This window comes from Phalacrocorax aristotelis, chromosome 3 (genome assembly GCF_949628215.1).
Source record: "Phalacrocorax aristotelis chromosome 3, bGulAri2.1, whole genome shotgun sequence".
Classification (NCBI taxonomy): domain Eukaryota; kingdom Metazoa; phylum Chordata; class Aves; order Suliformes; family Phalacrocoracidae; genus Phalacrocorax; species Phalacrocorax aristotelis.
The window spans coordinates 44410158-44429519 of NC_134278.1; the positions used below are offsets into that span (position 1 = coordinate 44410158).

At 40.5% G+C, this 19362-nt stretch overlaps 1 protein-coding gene across 2 annotated transcripts in view; it reads left to right on the forward strand.

The window, feature by feature from the left end:
- The window catches only part of FHL5 (four and a half LIM domains 5), a 29001-nt gene extending 13147 nt beyond the window's left edge, over positions 1 to 15854 (forward strand). For both annotated transcript variants that reach the window (XM_075087310.1, XM_075087309.1), the window contains exons 3-7: positions 2911 to 3092; positions 5260 to 5434; positions 10313 to 10482; positions 12591 to 12777; positions 14007 to 15854. In XM_075087310.1, the coding sequence (XP_074943411.1) occupies positions 2911 to 3092; positions 5260 to 5434; positions 10313 to 10482; positions 12591 to 12777; positions 14007 to 14158 (866 nt within the window). In that variant the 3' untranslated portion in view covers positions 14159 to 15854. The remainder of the gene's footprint in view (positions 1 to 2910; positions 3093 to 5259; positions 5435 to 10312; positions 10483 to 12590; positions 12778 to 14006) is intronic.
- The last annotated feature ends 3508 nt before the right edge of the window (positions 15855 to 19362 follow it).

The window sequence follows — 19362 nt, forward strand, 5'->3', positions numbered from 1 at the left end:
CATCATACTTTTTCATACCATCATTGCTTCATTCCCAAATATGGTTTTATATAATCACGGTCAAATTCTGAAGACATTTTCTAAAACAAAGCCTTGGGTGACTGGAGCACTTCACTAGAGTAGCAGTGCAAGGACACCCCCAGACTTCAACTGTGGTCTTGGGTGTACTCTTTTCATGTTCTCAAGCAACCACTGTCATTTGTAAAACAGGAGTAATGGCAGTTTGTTCCCATATCCATATAGGTTTTTATGAAGATAACTACATTTCAAATTCAGAAGTTCTGGAGTATTACAATAGCAGGTCTTGTATGTGTATATAACCCGGGCTTCCTGGAACAGATCGGCTTCCTGGGAAGGAAAAAAAAACCCACATAAAACAACAACAAAAACCTAAGAAAACCACTTTTTGAAAATTGTTGGGTATGCAAAGTTTTCAGTAACTTAAAAACCTATCGCTATCCAGCAGAATGAAAAAACAGAGATGTAAGAGATGTATCTGCAGATATCTGAAGCTATTTGTTGGTGAGCTTTGTACAGCAAAAAGCACTATAAGTAACAGATAAGCTTTTCATGCATTCCCTGTTAGGAATTTTCTGTCACCACTTTTAGGCTGAGACAAAACTGTGTTGGGAAACTGGGATACTGATTCAGCAGTGAGGAAATCAGAAAGGTAGTCTGCTCAGGGTTATCCTCAGAGGCAGTTAATAACTCTAACTCCCACAGAAAAAGGAATTAAAATTCCTCTGAAACCCATTTCAAGCTTGTCCTGTGACCTTGACTATGGAGCCCCGTTATTCACAAACACTCCTTCATTGTCTCCCTAGCCACCAATTTATACAGCTCCCCAATATAGAAAATGAGCAAAATTTAACCTTGATTTTGGTGATGTCTATGTAGTGATCATACACTGAATTAATGCTCTGTGTCTGGTTTTATATGTCATGATGTGTAAATGTACAAGCTGATGGATGTCATTTTCTCATATACATGGGCTTATTCGTTTCACATTCAAATCTCTGTTTGATCTTAAGGAAAAGGAAGTTCAGATTCAAGCCCTGTTATACTATTATTCCAAGGATATCATATAAAACACAGCTGTAATATTTTTCAGCAAGCATGTTTCCAACTGATTTAAGTTACAGATTATTTTACTTCCTTACTACACACTGTCTTGGCTGGCACAAAGATTTAGGGCAGTCAGAAATACAGTAAATCAGTTCAACTCAAAAGATTTTCAATTTACAGGAACAAGTTTTCCATAGCTTGTGCCAAACCATCAAGTCATTACTTTGGGTCTAAGATAAGCATTATAGCCTCCCTCCCTGCTCCCTTTTCACTGTCTTACTACTCTCCCTCCGGGAATAGATTAACAAATGCCTGACTTTATGCATTGGTGCCAGTGGAGACCTGCAGTAATTGTTCTTTCTCATAGTTCAGACAATCATACTGGATTACATCTCACAAAACAGAAACCCAGAAAAAGATGAAATACCTTTTTAAAACTGAACCATAGTTATGACACAGGCAGTGAGTGTATGAAAAGAAGTATGAGGGAGTAGTTCTAAATGGACTGGATGTAAGCTCTGTGATGGCAAGTACTCCCTCGAAGCTTGTTCTTCATATGCTTCGCTTCCTTACTTCCAAGCTTTGCATCTGGTTAAGATAAACTATTTGCACTCTTTTTCAAAGTGCAAAGGTTTCAGCTGCCAAAAGTCACTGATATGTAAATATTTTAGGAGGCCTTCCCTGGTTGTTCTCAATTCCTTTAAAATTTATGATTGCTGGCACTGACTGCAGTGACACTCGAGGAGTTTAATGAATCCAATGAGTCCAGCAGATGTTTCTGGGTTTGCTTCACTGGGAACTTTCTGGATTCTTCTTCCTTCATTCCCAGGAATCAAGATCCAATTTTAGCAAAGTGCTGATGATCCAACCAGCAACAAGAAGACAGAAATAAGTCTTCAACTCCACAATCCTTAAAACATTCAGCATTGCAGATCTATAAGCAGCTGAGGTTTGGATCCTTATCCAAGCCTCTTTAGCCTGGAAAACTGAAGGATGGGAAACTCATAAATTGGCTCTCAATAGGTTTGTGGTATTTCCTGCACTTGTCTGGCACAGAAATGTAATCTATCTCACAGTATTCTGGCACTGCCATCGTGGAACCTGGCAATACAGAAATATGTAAGAAAAGACAATCTTTTCCAATAACCACACAGGAAACTTACTTTGAGTTATGATTTTGTTTGAGTTATGATGTAGTTTATTTCTCTTTATATTTTGCTATCCAGGGGTATTTGTGTCACCTTACATTGCTACCAAATGCTAACAGCACAGCTGGGATTATGCAAAACCAGCCATATATCTTGGAGTTTTGTCTTCCATCTGTTCAGTCAGGTAGAGGTGGGGGTATTTTGAAAAGGAAGGAACGAGCAGAAAGACAGGAATGGCAAAAGAAAGCCAGGAACACGCTACAAAGTGCTTGCCACTTCTCTTTGACCTTTTAACTCTACAGTTGGTTTAATTTTTGAACTATAGCTTCTACCTCCATTCCCTGATTTCTGGATAAACCATGCCTCACAATCCAGTACATAATGCTTATAATGTCAGTATTTGTACATAAAGAATGTGAAGATGGCTTCATTTTTAGGTAACTGACCTATCAGTGTCAATACCATTAAATTAAGCTGAAGTAGCCTTCTTGCTGCCCATTATGTAGGTAACACAATACATAGTGTATGTTGTTAAAGACTACCATTTTATTATGGAACAGCACAGCATTAGAAATCCAGGGCACTGCAAATGACTAAGAAGCACCTGTCTTAACTTTCACAGGTAAAGCAGCATTATGTGTTATTTGCGCAAGCAAATGGTCATCCACTGAATTACATGATTTTTCCATCTTTCCAGACCACATAGAGAATCCAGCCAGAATGACCAGCAATCACACAGACTGTCATTACTGCCTGCAGTCTCTTCGTGGAAGGAAGTACGCATTAAGAGAAGAAAACGCTTATTGTGTTACATGTTATGACAGGCTGTTTGCCAACCCCTGTGAAGAGTGCAAGCAACCTATTGAGTGTGATTCCAAGGTAAAGATTTAGCTTTCACTTCTTGTTCTTTGCTAAATTACACACAAATCCCATTTCTCTAATGGCAGATTCTGTATCCGACCCTTTGCATGTCCCTGTGCTGGTGAAGAGACCTAAGCACAGCCATCGTACATCCATGCACAGTGGAGAGAAACAGTGTGATTTTCCCAGAATAGGGAAGCTTTGGGGCCAAAGATTAGGAAATCTGCACATATGTATACATCAAATGTATATCAATACTGTGGCGAATGTGTGGACTGCAAGTGGACTCCATGATCCACCTCCAGTCACTCACTAGCTCCAGGGACCGCACAGTGCTTAAGTGATGGTAGGGTGCTGGTGTAATTCAGTAGAACAGGTTGAATGAAACTGGAATTTCTGAGAGAAATCCATTGAAAAGAGTATTTTGAGTATTGGATAAATTACTTTTACTGTAGGTAAAGGCTTGACATGCAGATGTCAACCTGAAAGGAAACCATGTTTATGATTTTTATAGTATTCCCCCTGTCTTTTGGACATGAATTCTATTTTAATTTTAACATAATTCCATGCTTACCTTGCTCATCTTATAGATGACATTTTAGTGGCAGTGTTTTACAGTCTCTACACTTGACTTTGAATTTTAAGTCCACATAAAGCCTGTCAAAATGTCTTTGTTTTGCCAAGTTCAGTATGTAGTTCTCACCTTCTACCCATGCTCGCTTTGCTTATGTTCTTTTGAAACAAAAGGTCAGAAAGTTATTACACTAAGCCCCTCAGGAGTCCTCCCTGGCTAAAGCACTTCATGGTTTTCAAAGCTCATTGTCTCAATACAGCTCAGTGCTATAAAGGAACCATCCAAGGAAATTGCTGACTTGGATGAAGACTCTTCTCAAACACTCATCAGCATTTTTCAACAGCAAACTTGTACACGTAGCTCCAGTCAGGGTGACCTGGAGAACATGTGCTCTGAGCTCACTAATTCCACTTCTAAAATGGAAAATTAAGTGTTAGGACTATCGATGTCAAAGATCATTAACAAAAAGTCATGTATTTGGACTGAGTGGCTGGAAAAACTGGGAAAAAAAAGCAGGAGTAACAAGAAGGGACTGCAGCAGGCCAGAGTCAGATAGAAAAGTGGCCCACAGAGATCTACAAATGGTTGTCCCAACTCTGCCATGCTGCTAGGTCTTGGCCCTCTGCCTCTCCTTCTTACCCAGTCTTTGCCTCAGGATGCTCTGGATAGATAGCCTATTTTCTAAAAAGTTTAGAGTGCTAACTAACACAGATGAAAGTGGTAAGCGCTCAGCACTTCCTGAAATGAAGCATGGTATGTATTTCATTTTTAGCATTTTAAAGGGTGGGGATCTGACAAGGGAGAAAAAATTATACTGAATTTGTTTCCTTTTGTGCTTCTTTCTTATAAAGGAGTCCTGGAAGGGTCTGGTTTATTTTTTAAGGGGGGGAAGGGAGTTGGTGGTGCATTTTCCCCTTGTTTTTTTAACCTTGGAAAAATAAAATATGCTGTTTGATCTTTTTTGAATTCCTAGTGGAGGTCTCGTACATACACTGTTAGCTTTCTCATCCCCTAAGCCTGCTGAGTCTTAAAAAAACATTTTTCTGCAAAGTTTTTAGGAGGAGTTATATTAGGTGTAAACAAAAGCAATGATTTTTTAATAATCTTCCTATGAATCATTTTGTTCTCAATGAGATTTTAATTGCTTGTTTTCTGCAATAACATGATCCTTCTTCACTGTTATGTAGTGTCTGCTGGAAGAAAAAGCAGTAACATTAAAAAATACATGAAGTTAGCTTCAAAGTCTGAAAAGAATGCACTTCTTGTCAGGTGGCCTGTGCACATTAAAAATGTTGATCATCTCTTTCCCCTTAAAGGCCAACTGCAAAATATAAAATGGTTCTTCCAATGAAAACATATCTCTGATATTACATAAGGAAGGACTATTGCCTGACCAAGGCAGCTCCTAATGGCCTCTACAAGAGATCTACAAAATATCCTTACGCAGTGACACCGAATAGTTATGTCACCTCTGAGCACACCTCCCATCGGATGTATGTGTCATCTCTTCCAGTCCCGATTGCAATGCTCTCCATTTTTCACTTTATTTCTGGGAGGAGCTGAGGGATAAAAACTGTAAAAAAAAAGTCTTATTTTCTTACTTTCTCCAAGGATCTGGCCTACAAAGGCCGCCACTGGCATGAGAGGTGCTTCAAGTGTGCCAAATGCAGTCGCTCACTGGTGGAGAAACCATTTGCTGCCAAAGACGAGCTCTTGCTGTGTACTGAATGCTACTCTGATGAGTATTCATCTAAGTGTTTCCACTGCCAGAAGACCATTATGCCTGGTAAGACAACAGGGACCCTTCTGTGAATAATGGATCTGCATTTTTAATTATGACTGCATCCTTAAATAACTGAGCTACAGGGGCCTTGACTTTCAGAACAGCTTTCAGGTGGCTGCTTCTCCTTTGTGTGTAGTATACTCCTTCCAGCAGTGAGGAGACGGCAGGCAGATACGTCTGGCCTAGCACTGACTTATGAATCCTACCTAGAGCTTATGAATCCTTATAAAGAACATTAGAGTTCAAGATAGGGTAGAACGTGTACATGTTGAGTCTTTGATTCTGTTGCAGTTCTTAGGAACCATATCCCACTGCGAGTGTATGTAGACAAACAGAGCAATCGTTAGCAGGAGGGCCAGATTAGACAAGACATCTGCATTTTCGTTTGTGACATCGACCAGACCTTGAGCTCATGTTCTTTATACCATTTCTTTCACTCAGAAATATTTTTTGTTTAAAGTGTCAAAACATGACATTCTGTGTTCAAATCACTATCAGCATTTGTACTAAAAAGAATACAAATACATTTATGCTTACATTAGATTTATTTCCTGCCATTGACAACCTTGAAAATTCTGCACTTTCCACTAAACTGCTTCTCAGCTTTTGATCGTGTCAATTAGGACATCCTCTAGGCCTTTCATTGCTACCAACACAGTAGAACTCATATAGCACAGAGATTGCCTAAAAGCTGCCTCTTCAGAGGCATCTAAGAGAAGCCACAGCACTGTCTATGGTAAAATTAAGGAGCTTGCTTAGGAAAGTGGGTCCCTAACTTTTCGAACAGTGAACCCTCAGTGCTTGAACCTTTTTATGGATCACATGTGTAACTCCAAATACCAGCTGCAAACTATCCACCATGGCATCATGACTACTAGTTTGGGAACCTTTGGCCAAGAACATCAGTAAATTTGGCAGTGACATAGGAATTTTATTTCTTAGTAGATCTTATGCCAAACAATAAGGTCTGGGCTGTCTAGAATTATTGTCTTAGTATAAATACTAGGTTACTGATGTCGTGTTTAACCTACAGCATTTCTAGAATCATAGAATGGTTTCAACTGGAAGGGACCTTAAAGATCATCTAGTTCCAACTCCCCTGCCATGGGCAGCGATACTTTCCACTAGACTGGTTACTCAAAGCCCCATCCAGCCTGGCCTTCAGCACTGCCAGGGATGGAGCAGCCACAACTTCTCTGTTCCTGTGCCTCACCACCTTCATAGTGAAGAATTTCTTCCTTATAGCTAATCTAAATCTACTCTCAGTTTAAACCATTACTCCTTGTCCTATCACTCCATGCCCTTGTAGGAAGTCCCTCTCCAGCTTTCTTGTAGGCCCCCTTCAGATACTCAAAGTCTTCTATATGGTCTCCCCACAGCCTTCTCTTCTCCAGGCTGGACAACCCCAGCACTCTCAGCCTGTCTTCACAGGAGTGGTGCTCCAACTAATCTGGTCATTTTTGTGGCCCTCCTCTAGACTGCTCCAACAAGTCTATGTCCTTCTTATGTTGGGGGCCCCAGAGCTGAATGCATCATTCCAGATGGGGTCACACAAGAGCAGAGTAGAGGGAGAAAATCACTTCCCTCAACCTGCTGGCCATGCTTCTTTTGATGCAGCCCAGGATACAGTTGTCTTTCCGGGCTGCAAGCACACATTGTTGGGTCATGCTGAGCTCTTCATCAACCAACACCCCCAAGTCCTTCTCCTCAGGGCTGTTCTCAATCCATTCTCCACACAGCCTGTGTTTGTGCTTGGGATTGCCCTGACCCATGTGCAGGACCTTGCACTTGGCCCTGTTGAACTTCCCCAGTCACCTCCTTATTTTTCATGTGCCTTAGCATAGCTTCCACAGGATCTGCTCCACGGTCTTGACAGGCACAGAGGTGAGACTGACTGGACTGTAGTTCCCTGGGTCTTCTTTTTCCCCTTCTTGAAAATGGGCATTATGATTCCCCTTTTCCAGTCAGTGCGATTTTCACCAGACTGCCACGGCTTCTCAGATATGATAGGTAGTGGCTGAACAACTTCATCCACCAGTTCCCTCAGGACCCGCAGGTGCATCTCATCAGGTCCCACAGACTTGTGCACCTTCAGGTTCCTTAGAAGGTCTCAAACCGGGTCTTCTCCTACAGTGGGCGGTTCTTCATTCTCCCAGTCCCTCCCTTTGCCTTCTGTGAATTCAGCGGTGTGGCTTGAGCACTTGCTGGTGAAGACTGTGGCAAAAAAGGTCATTGAGTACCTCCTCAGCCTTCTCCATGTGCCAGGTAACCAGGTCTCCTGTTTCCTTCTGGAGAGGGCTCACGTTTGCCCTAGTTTTCCATTTATCACTGATGTACCTACAGAAGCTTTTCTTGTTGCCCTTGATGTCCCTGGCCAGATTTAGTTCTATCAGGGCTTTAGCTTTCCTAAGCTGATCCCCGGCTGCTCAGACAACTTCTCTGTATTCCTCCCAGGCTACCTGTCCTTGCTTCCACCCTCTGTAGGCTTCCTTTTTGTGTTTGAGTTTGTCCACGAGCACCTTGTTCATCCATGCAGGCCTCCTGGCACTTCTGCCTGACTTCCTCTTTGTCGGAGTGCATTGCTCCTGAGCTTGGAGGAGGTCATCCTTGAATATTAACCAGCTTCCTTGGGCCTGTCTTCCCTCCAGGGCTTGATCCCATGGTACTCCACCATGCAGATCCCTGAAGAGGCCAAAGTCTGCTCTCCTGAAGGCCAGGGTAGTGAGCTTGCTGTGTGACCTCCTTGCTGCCCTAGGGATCTTGAACTCCACCATTTCATGGTCACTGCAGTCAAGGCTGCTCTTGAGCTTCACATTCCCCACCAGCCCTTCCTTGTTCCTGAGAACAAGGTCCAGCATAGCACCTCTCCTTGTTGGCTCCTCTAACACTTGGAGCAGGAAGTTACCATCAATGCATTCCAGGAACGTCTGGATTGCTTATGCCCTTCTGTGTTGTCCCTCCAACAGATATTGAGGTGATTGAAGTCCCCCATGAGGACCAGGGCTTGTGAATGTGAGGCTGCTCCTATCTGTCTGTAGAGGGCCTCATCCACTCGGTCTTCCTGGCCAGGTAGCCTGTAGCAGACCCCCACTATAATGTCACTTGTCCCTGCCCTCCTTTTAATCTTGACCCATAAGCTCTTTCTCGGCTCCTCATCCATCCCCAGGCAGAGCTCCATGTGCTCCAGCTGGTCATTGGCATAGAGGATGACCCTGCCTCCTTGTCTTTCCTGCCTGTCTTTCCTAAAGAGCCTGTGTCCTTCCATTCCAACCCTCCAGCCATAGGAGCCACCCCACCACATCTCTGTGATGCCAATAAGATCACAGCCCTGCAGGCACAGGCATGTCTCTAACTCCTCTTTTTTATTCCTCATTCTACATGTATTTGTATAGAGGCATTTATGTTGGGCCCCTGGTGAAGCTGACTTACTGGCTGGTGTGGCTGGAATTCCTTTTTGCTGCTCTTCAGGTGCTCTCCTGCTGAGCTGTGATCCTTCTCAATAGTAACATTGATGCAGCTATGTACTTCTACAGTCTATTTCCTTTTCATTACAGGTAAAAGCTGTATTAATGGAAACAAATGTTGTAGCAATATAGTTGTGTTCAGTTTAAGGATGACATACTCTTTAGATCTGATTTAGTTTAAAAATGTTCTCTAATAGGCACGCCTTACTAGATGTGATAAGAAGAGCACCAGAATATGGTGGGGTTTGCATTATTATCCTCTGGTGTATAGCCACCATGCAGATTTTGCCCCAGAGCCTAGTAGACTAAATCCTTGCAGCAAGTGCCAAGGGTAGGAATAACAGCGCGAACAGAGAACTGAAGTGGCGTGGGGATACCAACCTGTTTCTAAATCATTAACATCTTTGTCATCAGCTTGCCTACTCTGTGTTGAAAAGACCCAGTAGACAAAGACAGTGAAGTCAGCCTTCTGGTCACTGGGAGGAAGCTGCAAACCTTTTATGCTGAAACTCAACCAGTAGTTTCTCTTTCCACTAGCCCCACAGTCCAGGAAACACGTATTGTGGGATTAATCAGTTACGTCAGCAATTTTCTTTGTGTGGAAAGATGGTAAAGCACCTGGCACCTCTCTTTGCAGTCTGATGCAACCAGCAGGGGAGGACGTTACAGTGGAGAGTCACTGGAAAAATTGTTCTCAGATATATGTGCATGTTAGACTTACAAATCTACATTAAGTTGTACAGGGTACCTGTACACAGAGCTGAGTTCTGAAACTTCTTTGGCAGACATTTAACTGAGTGATTTTCTTTTAGGCTTGCATCTGTCCTTGCACTGCATCAAAACCAACTAGTTAAACATGATAGGAAGAACTGTTGATCTAGGATGGAAATGATGAGCTACAAGAAGAGAGAGTGTAGTGCGCTTTATCACAGAAAATGTATTTACTTTAAAAAAAATTGCCAACTGAAGCTGAATAAGATAAATAATGCATTTATAAGTGAAGGAGCCGTAGTTCGAGGAAGACAAAAGACAGAATATTAGTAGATGTACTAAACATCCAACAAATTAATTTTTAATTTATAAAAGTGCTGTGTACCTGAACACCATCACTGAGCCGGCTGGCCTGAGAGAAGCTCTGAGCAACTGAAGTGTATCACAGAGAAGTAACCCTAAAAGATTCATGTAAGGACAGATTCTAAATATCACAGTTTAGGCAACTTAGCACATCTTTTGCCAGGTGCTGAATGCATTCTTGAAATTTCAAGTGTACACTTAGAAACTCTACTAAATTGAGGATAAGTGCTTTTGTGGGTAATACAATACTGAGATAGAAGATTAAAAACAAGAGTCTTCCCAACATTTGAAACTTACGTTACAAGGCTATATGCAGGGGATTGTTCACTTTGGGTTTTTGCAGGTTCCCGTAAAATGGAATTTAAGGGAAGTTCCTGGCACGAATCCTGTTTCGTTTGCCAGTATTGCCGGCAGCCATTGGGAACAAAACCATTGATCACCAAAGGCAATGAGAATTACTGCGTGCCCTGTTTTGAGAAGCAATTTGCTCACCATTGCTACTCCTGCAAAAAGGTAATTAAATGTACAGTGGGAAAATTGGCCTAATGAGGCGATATTGCTCATGGGCGAAGGGGCTGGATCATATAAAAAGTCTGGTGAACTAAGAGTAGGAGCACTGGTATTGGTGTTGGATGCTGAAAGTTAAACGCAACAGTGTCTGCCGTCCCCTTCTAGTTAACGTTAATATAAGCCTTCCTTGAAATAAATGTATAGACCAAAACAAACACTTTGGGGTTTCTTTGCACTTTTTAACAAAGGTTTAAATTTCACTGAAAATTATATCAAAACCTTCTTTCCTGGTAATATCTGATTTTGCCTTAATAAATATGCCTTCCTTTCCAACATTTTCAGGTATATTCATATGCATAATAAGCCACTTAAGCTGAGCAAAGCATTCAGAGTCTGGCCTGTTTTTGTCTTGAAATGTATCAGGCAATAATCAGATTAAGTAATATTCAGTTGTCATAATACTAGTCAAGAGTCCTAGTGTTTCAATACATGATGCTTCCCCTGTGGGTACCAGAAAGCTTGTTTTCAAATGAGTTTTTCTTTTTTTTTTTCCCCGAATACAAATAAATCAATTCATCCCTGCCTTGTTTTCTCACGTTTTAAAATTGTCTCTGATTGATGAAAATACTCAAAATATCACACTATTCTAGTGTGAAACTGTTCTCTAGGGAAACCTTTAAGCTTCTTTTTATGGCAGAATTTATCTTATTCTTTAGTACCTGTACCAGTCTGGAAGTAATTATTTTGTTTTTCACTTCATCAAATAACTTATAATTTATAAAGCTGTTTATATGTAAACGTCTACCCCTAACAAAGCTTTCAATTTAAGAAAAATCTGCTGCCTATTTTTTTCTTCAGTAGTTAAACTTTAGAAAGTACTTTTATATATTCCCATGTGTCTAAATCTAGCTTTTAATTTGCCTTAAATAATCACATGGCAAATATAGTAATTCTGCTCTATGTTTATTAGAGGCTTTGAGCATTTATGTGAAATAATAATAATTTACTTCTTAAAACTCTAGGAATGCCAAGAGTCCCCCTACATAGTAGCTAAAACAATTTTACTACTTAAATTTGCATCAGTTCCCATAAATAAGAATTGAACCCAAAGAGGTTAAATTGCCAAACTGGATTCTTGAATTTTGTGCCAGAGATTTTGAGATTTTAATGGAAAAAGCAAATGAGAGTTAGAAGTAGCCCAATACTGGAATGCTAAGGGGATCAGGAATGATTTAATTTTTTTTTACTGTCTGACGTTACCCAGTATTATTCTTTATTTCTCTGAAACTGTATTCCCTAGGGAAATTTGATGGTGCCACTCTTTTTATTTAATTAAGATTCTCCAACTTTTTCTCATGTGCCAACTGTATTCATTCATTCATCCATTCATTCACTGTGTGCATGTGATTTGACAGTAGAAACACTATCTTACAGCTCTTCTTTACCTCTTCAGAAATTTCTCTATACAGTGTTTCACAGCTTCCATGAAACCAGCTCTTTACCATGTATATGGAAGCCATAGAGCAACTGGAAATTTCCCTCTTCAGAAATAACCAGTGAAGAGCTGTGAGTGAGTTGCAGGGAATATGAAGTTTGATGACACTGATAAACACCGTTTTCTTCTTTTGGCGGTGTATATCTCCTTTCTGTCTCACTTCTGCTTCTTTACTGTCTCTTTTCTTCCTACTTAAAATACTGTTTCAGTTGTGAGACAGCAAAATGCCAGTTCCAGCTGGAGATTAGCCGTGATCTCAGCATTGGTTCTCTCATTCACAGTCGATCACTGAGAATTGCTCTTCTGGGAGCATGCCTGATGCTAGGCCTTAATTCACTTATGTAACAGAAAAAAATCATACCAAGCTAACCTGTTTATTATAAACCATGAGGTTATCCTAGGATAGAAAACAGAATAACAAACCAGTGGCATGTTCAGCTCAACTGCAGTTAGTCAAGTTGATATTCCAGATGAAAAACAGTTGACGTGACCACACTCTCTTCTCTTGTCCATATGGGAAGAGTGAAAACAAGTGGAATAACTTGAGAAGAACTGGATAATACTTCAAGATTCACATCTTTGTTTCATTGCTCTGTCCTTTTTGTCAATACACTAGGTAATAACTTCTGGGGGAGTGACCTACCATGACCAGCCTTGGCACAAAGAATGCTTTGTGTGTGCTGGCTGTAAAACCCAGCTGTCTGGACAAAGGTTTATTTCCAAAGATGAATATCCATACTGTGTAGACTGTTTCAGCAAACTGTACGCTAAGAAGTGTGCTGCCTGCAGGAAACCTATCACAGGTGAGTCTCATCTTCTAGAAGGGCCCAGGCACCCATGAACCATCAGGCTTCTCTCAAATCAGACCTTTACTTTAGAAAACAGCATTAAAACCAGTCCCAGCATAATGAAGGACTGAGGGAGTTAACTACTAAAGGGACCTTCTCTCCATCGCATGTAATGTGTCGTGCTAGGACATGCTGATCACATGTGTTCCCTGACTGCTGAGGAGCTTTTTTATGTGCCAAAAAGAATTCCTCCATTGCTGGATTTAGTGCTTTCTGCCCTAAAATTCGTCCTTAAGAATATATGAAAAGGCACTTTTTGGGTCTTCCCAGGAGAGCGCACACAAATCCCTCATGTCTGTAATTTCTTCAGCTTTGCTTGTAAGTGCAAATATGATCAAACTGGACACAAATTAACTGCCTGCTGGTTAGGCATACCTGTCAAATTAGAAAACTTGCCAAGCACAACAAAGCTCTACTGTGTGCATCTTTGTGTACTTAGGTGATTTATAATTAGACATATAGGTCACTAGTCTATGATAGCTGAAGTTTTCTGAAAGCATTTGCTGCATTGTAATTCTATTATGTGTGAACTCAGCTATTGAAGAGGTCTTCTTACAGGTGCATGCTGCACATGTAAGTGGACAAACAAAACTATGAATACCCAACCAAATGGGCACTCTTTTACAAAACAGAAAACCACAAAAACACAAAAACAAACAAGAAAAACCCAACACCAAACAAGAACAACAACAACAAAAAAAACAAACCAACGAAACACCAATGTTTTATTTCACATACTCGTGCTAGGGACTCCATGATCTTGTGTTTTACAAAAGACTCCATCCTGAAGAAACTTAGGTAGAAATAATTAAATTTCACTCAGTGTTGTATAGAAACTATATGTATCAACACACTGCAAATAATTTTTGTGAGAGTTTGTTAAGAAGATCAGCAAACCTGAATGGACATTCTGATTAACCCATTCTGTTCAGAGTTCATAATGGGATATGAAAACAAGCGACTTGTGGCTTTGTTTAAAATATTTCTCACATATTTAATTTCATGCATTTAATTTTAAAGTGGTTTTTTTTTCAATTCAGCCAACAAAGGATATTTCAGACTATGGATTTCTGTTTGTTTGTTTGTTTGCTGTATGAATGATAACCTGATCTCACATCAGAAAACAATCTGAACCACGTCCAGAAATACTGGACTCACATCTTCTTTCTCATAATCTCTTTCAGCTCTCGGAGGTGCCAAATTTATCTCATTTGAAGAGCGCCAGTGGCACGGGGAATGCTTTAACTGCGCAAAATGCTCTGTCTCGCTGGTGGGCCAAGGATTCCTCACTTGGCAGGATGATGTCCTTTGTCATGAATGTGGCTCTGCTTCGTAGTTCTGTGGAGAGCTGTACAAATGCATTATGCTCGCTCTGTAACCATGTACTTCATTACTCTGCAGTAAGAAAATTATCTAAAAGGTATAACAGTTATTTAGTCATTCAAGTAACTTTCCAACAGCAGTTTAATTCTATCATAGTTCTCAACTGCCTGTAAAAAAGATTTAAACAGCCCCATACTGGCTAAGAAAATAATGCAGAAAAGATTTGTATATATTTTAAATCTAACTACAGCATGTTTCTCCTTGTAACACACTGCACTCTGCTGTTAGACGCTTAAAAATTTACACTTCATTTCCCATGAACCAAGGAAGATTGTGAAAATTCTGCATGGCATATGACTAATGATGAGGCATTAGCACGGCTTCACAGGTGCAGACCTTGGTGTGGAAAGCTGGGCACATGCGTTTTTCTATTGGATCATAAGGTTGATGAGAACAACTTGTAAATATCAACTTCCTCCATACTTTGGGCAAAAAAGCTGCTGACAAAGCAGGCAGAAAGTGGGAGGAAGGACTACTTTTACACAGAGGGCCACTGAGTTGGAGAGGCCCATTCCAGGGCCAGATAAAGGGAAAAAAGGTCATTTTCCTCCCCTTAGTGAGATTGCTCCTCAGAAACATGGTCTTTAGTCATCAAAAAATCTGCGTGACAGATCCTTTCCCAAAATTGGTTAACTGTACTTAATTTTTCAGGCATAACTGCTTTAGAACATAAATAAACCTGTATTTTGAGCTACTGTAACAGGGAATGATTGCCCAACATAGGATAGTGCTAATGTACACTTTCCCATAGCTACTATACTTTAAGACTCTGTCTCTGTTGTCTTCACTAGACCTTCGTATACATGCATAAAAATCTATTTTTTTATTAGTAGAAACAAAAGCCAACCCGTATTTGTCCCTTTAACCTTGCACTTTCCTCCTCTCAGAGCACTTTTGCCAGCAATAAAAACACTGTTAATAGCCTTACCGTTTCCACCCTGCCGGGTCTTTGATCCACATTCCACCCCTTTACTTGTAAATGCCTGCTTGTCTATAGCAGGCTATAAGCTCTTGAGAACCAATACCCGATTCATTTTGTCATGTGCCACATGCATTTGCCAATATTCTGTCAAGAATTGGTAATGTTGTCATTGCAAGCTAGGAAGTCCTCACTTGTAGTTCTATTAGTTTCTAGTGGGCTTTGAGAAGGTTGTATCTGCTTGCTTGAGCTTCAGCACTCAAGTGTCTATTATTAAAGGTAATCTAGAGCTGAGTTACAAGCATTTCTCTTCTTACTTCTTCCACACTATATGTTACAATGGCCTGATTCATGTTACAGTGTCTGTACCAGGCTGTTGTGAACAGTGCAGTGATATTAAGGAAGGCAGATTCTGCACCACTCAGCACTGTTCTAGTCCTTAAAGATGTTAAGTCATACGGTCTCCTTTAGACTCTGACCTTAAGTGCATGGTGTTATTTGGCTGACTTGAGCAGACTATTCATACTGAAGCCAACCAGTACTTTAGGTAGAAAAATGACAAAATAGAGAAAAAAAACAAAAACAAAGAAAAACACCAAAAAAAAGAATATGTGTGCATAGCTAAGCCAGAGCTGAACTGTGGTGGCACAAAATCAATATGGATAATGACTGACCAACAAGTACATAGCGGTCTGTTTTCCAGTCAATAAAATATTGATCTTTTGCTCTACATCGTGTTCATTTTTGGTTTTGAGTTTCTTCTTTCATGGAAGCTTTTATTGCAGTCTGGAGTTTGATTAGTTTATGTCTTTTCATTTTATCCCAGCTGCCTCCTTTTCTATTTTCACATTTCACATGGCTGATACAGGTTCTTAGTGAGACTTGGATTCCCATAAATAGAAATATGTTTCATTGCCTTAAATATATATATACACACACTCATACGGTGGTTCACAGTTATGTATGATGTTCTTAAAATGTGCACAGAGTTATCAAAAATTAGCCCATTAGTAAATGTTAATTGTCTTCAATTTTTAAATGAAATGATGAATCACCAGATGCAGGCTTGTCTGTGGGGTGTACCTGTTGTTTGTGTTGTGTGAAATAACATTCAGCAGATTGCAAGAATGTGGTTTGGGCCCTTTATTCAGTCTTGTCTGAACAATCTTCCAGCTTAATTACAAACTGACACAAGAATTACTGGGCAGAGTCCCAAGACATGACAGAGTCACAGGTCAGACACACTGATCACAATAATCCCAATCTTCAAGTGTTAACATTTAGGAAAATTAAATTCTTCTCTGATTCATCAACTAATTATATTTTTAGAAATACCAACTGAATTATTTATTTCTCCTGCAGTAAATACAGTAAATATACTACAGTCAAATCTGAAACTGAACATTTTCAGTTCAGAGTAATAATAACTAAATGTGACTGCTGTAAACAGTTTGAATAAAAGTTATGCTAGATAGCAGGTTGATACTTCCTAGTCTCAATCACCAGCTACCAATGTATAAACATAAATACAGTAACACTCTGCACAATTTGGGTCAGCTATGCTCATGTAGATGAAAGACAAGTTCAATAGGTGCAGAGAAGGGCTGCAAGAAGGAACAGTGTGTTTCTGTGGAGGACTGTAGATCTTGGAGGGGATTAGACAGCTGCTATAAGACAAGAGACTACATTTGGTTCAAGAACAAAGGCAAGTAAACTCCTCAGGACTGGAAACTGGAAATTCGTGGACGGCTGCTGCTGTTGGGCAGCGATGCACCAGGAAAGCCTCTTTCTGGAACCAAAAGGGGAACATTTAAAGTGACGCTTGAGTGTGTTAAGTGGTGTGTATATAACATGATTGCCTGGGTTAGCAAAGCACTGGGCAAAATGAACCAGATGGTCAGCTTCAGTCTTTGTTGCTAACATTTGATTTGCTGCAGGGTGGTCAAGGTACAGACTCCAGTACAATTCAATTTTATTTAATAAACTTCAGAGGATGGAAGTTTGAGAGATTTAAAGTCAAGCTTCTTTAACATCATGTGTTTTCTTTAACGTTGTACTGTTTTATTTTAAAATATATCTAGGTCTTCCTTAGCTGCCCTGCTCTAAGGTAACCACACTGCCTTTGTTATGGTCAAGCTCAATATCCTAAGGTGCAGTGATGTGTCTAATGCCCAGATCACATGTCCCCTGTACTCATAGTTATCCCAGGGGACTGGGAGGGAGGCTGCCATTTGGGACTAATTTCTGAAGAGTGAAGGGGGTGCCCTGTTACCTCCCTCGATGCTTAGGGCTGAAGTTTAGGTTCTTCAACCACTGCCTAGTTGCCAGAGAACTCCCAGAGGAGTTCTTAAAATACAAAGACAAGCCCTGCAGTATTGGCACCAAATGACCCTTCTCTAGCCACATTTCACATTTTTCACTCTGAGACAAGGTCATATAGTGAGAACAAGATATCAGCCTTTTTCTGGACTTCTTCCTGGACTTTTAAAATTCAGGCATGTTTTCAGTAAATGTTGTACCAGGCAACATAGAGCAGCAGTAACTCAGAAACCCAGGATCAGTTCCCAGCATTTCACAAGTGGAGGTGCACGCTCCAGACTCATGACTTAGGCCTAGGATGAAACCCAGACATCCTCCATTCTCTCTCCTTGTTCCCTGGTTTTCTGGAAAGAAAATCTGTGAGCCTAGACTGGGGAAGAGCTAGGGCATAGTCTGGCCATGTCAGTGAAGTGGGCATGACATCATAGTGTAGTTTTTCTGCAGTAACTCAGCACATGCAAGTTCAACTGGTTCTTTTACTCTACTGGTGGATATCATCCCAGGCTTTCCTCATGGTAAGAGTGGCTCAGTGCAACCACAGGAGCATTAGAAAGGGAACAGTAAGGCTTTGCAAGGCCTTCTGAACCTGTGGTTTCAAGCACTTCATGGGCCCCATCACGAGAGGGGAGGTACCTTTTTATACCCCATGAAGTTGACCAGCAATTTCAGCACCTAGTCAAAGTTCTTATGAATCTCACTTGATTTAATAGAATGGATGTAGAGCAGTGTATTAGGAAGACAAGTAAAAACACAGTGACATTTATACAATGACATATATCAATAGCTGAAGGAAAGTAATGTTAAATAATGGGCTAAGTGGAAACTGGGACATCATTTCTGTAAACAAAAATGTTGGATGGGATTCAAACCTATAACCAGAACAAACTTGTTTACCAATCAAGGAGGAATGCTGCAATAAGTGCTCTACATTCTTGTTAATAATATCTCAAAAAAAAAAAAAAATTGTGTGTGTGCGTGCATGCTCATTCACCCTCGAATTGCCAAAACTTGAATGGTCTGAGTCACAGGAAACCTGGCAATTAAACCAAAGTACAAAACACCTAGCACGATTATAGACTGCTATTTCCAAACAGAAGTTTCAGTTCATCATATTCAGAAGTACCAGGTACAAGTACTTTGACATTAAAGGGGGGCAATAAGACCTTTGGAGACCAGATATGGCTGCAGTTTTTGTAACATGGGGATGTTATCCAATTGGCAATACACAGCTGTGGTGGAGGGACTAGAGATATCAGATTTGGCCTGATCCGAAAGCTTGTGTTAGCTTGCTAGAGAGAACGTTTGTCCAATAGTGTCCATTTAAACATTTCTGTAGACTTTCATCCTGCATTTCTCACTCAAGTCCTTACTGGGGCTTCTTGAAGATGAGGCCAGGTAGGGAGGCCAGACAGAGATAAGACATCTCTACAGCACAGTCACACAGACATCCAAAATGGTTAGCAAATACAGCACATAAGAACCTGGATTTGCTCAGTGAAAACTAATTCAATGTCAGAAAAACAACCATTGTACAGCATTACATCCAAGTTAATAACCCTCTATCTGTCTTGGATATAATCCAGTATCCTTTTTTATCAGCTTGTGTCTCTGTTGTACATCTTTTACTGTCCTCTCTAGTAAGATATTCAAGACTGTAGACGCTCACTGATTCACTGCAGATTTTTTTTAGCACTAACTGAATTAATAGGTTACTGCATATAAGAGACTGAGCTACCACCACATCTCTGAAAAAAAGGGAGCCACAAGTCCCTTTCATGCATATCTGTGGGAGGCTTTGAGAATGAATCACTTTAAAACAACAAAGAAACACTCAGCTCCTACCAGTAGCCTGGGCACAGGTATGAAGGTAACCACCAAAATACTTGGACAAGATCATATACAGAGCAAGCAAAGGAGCA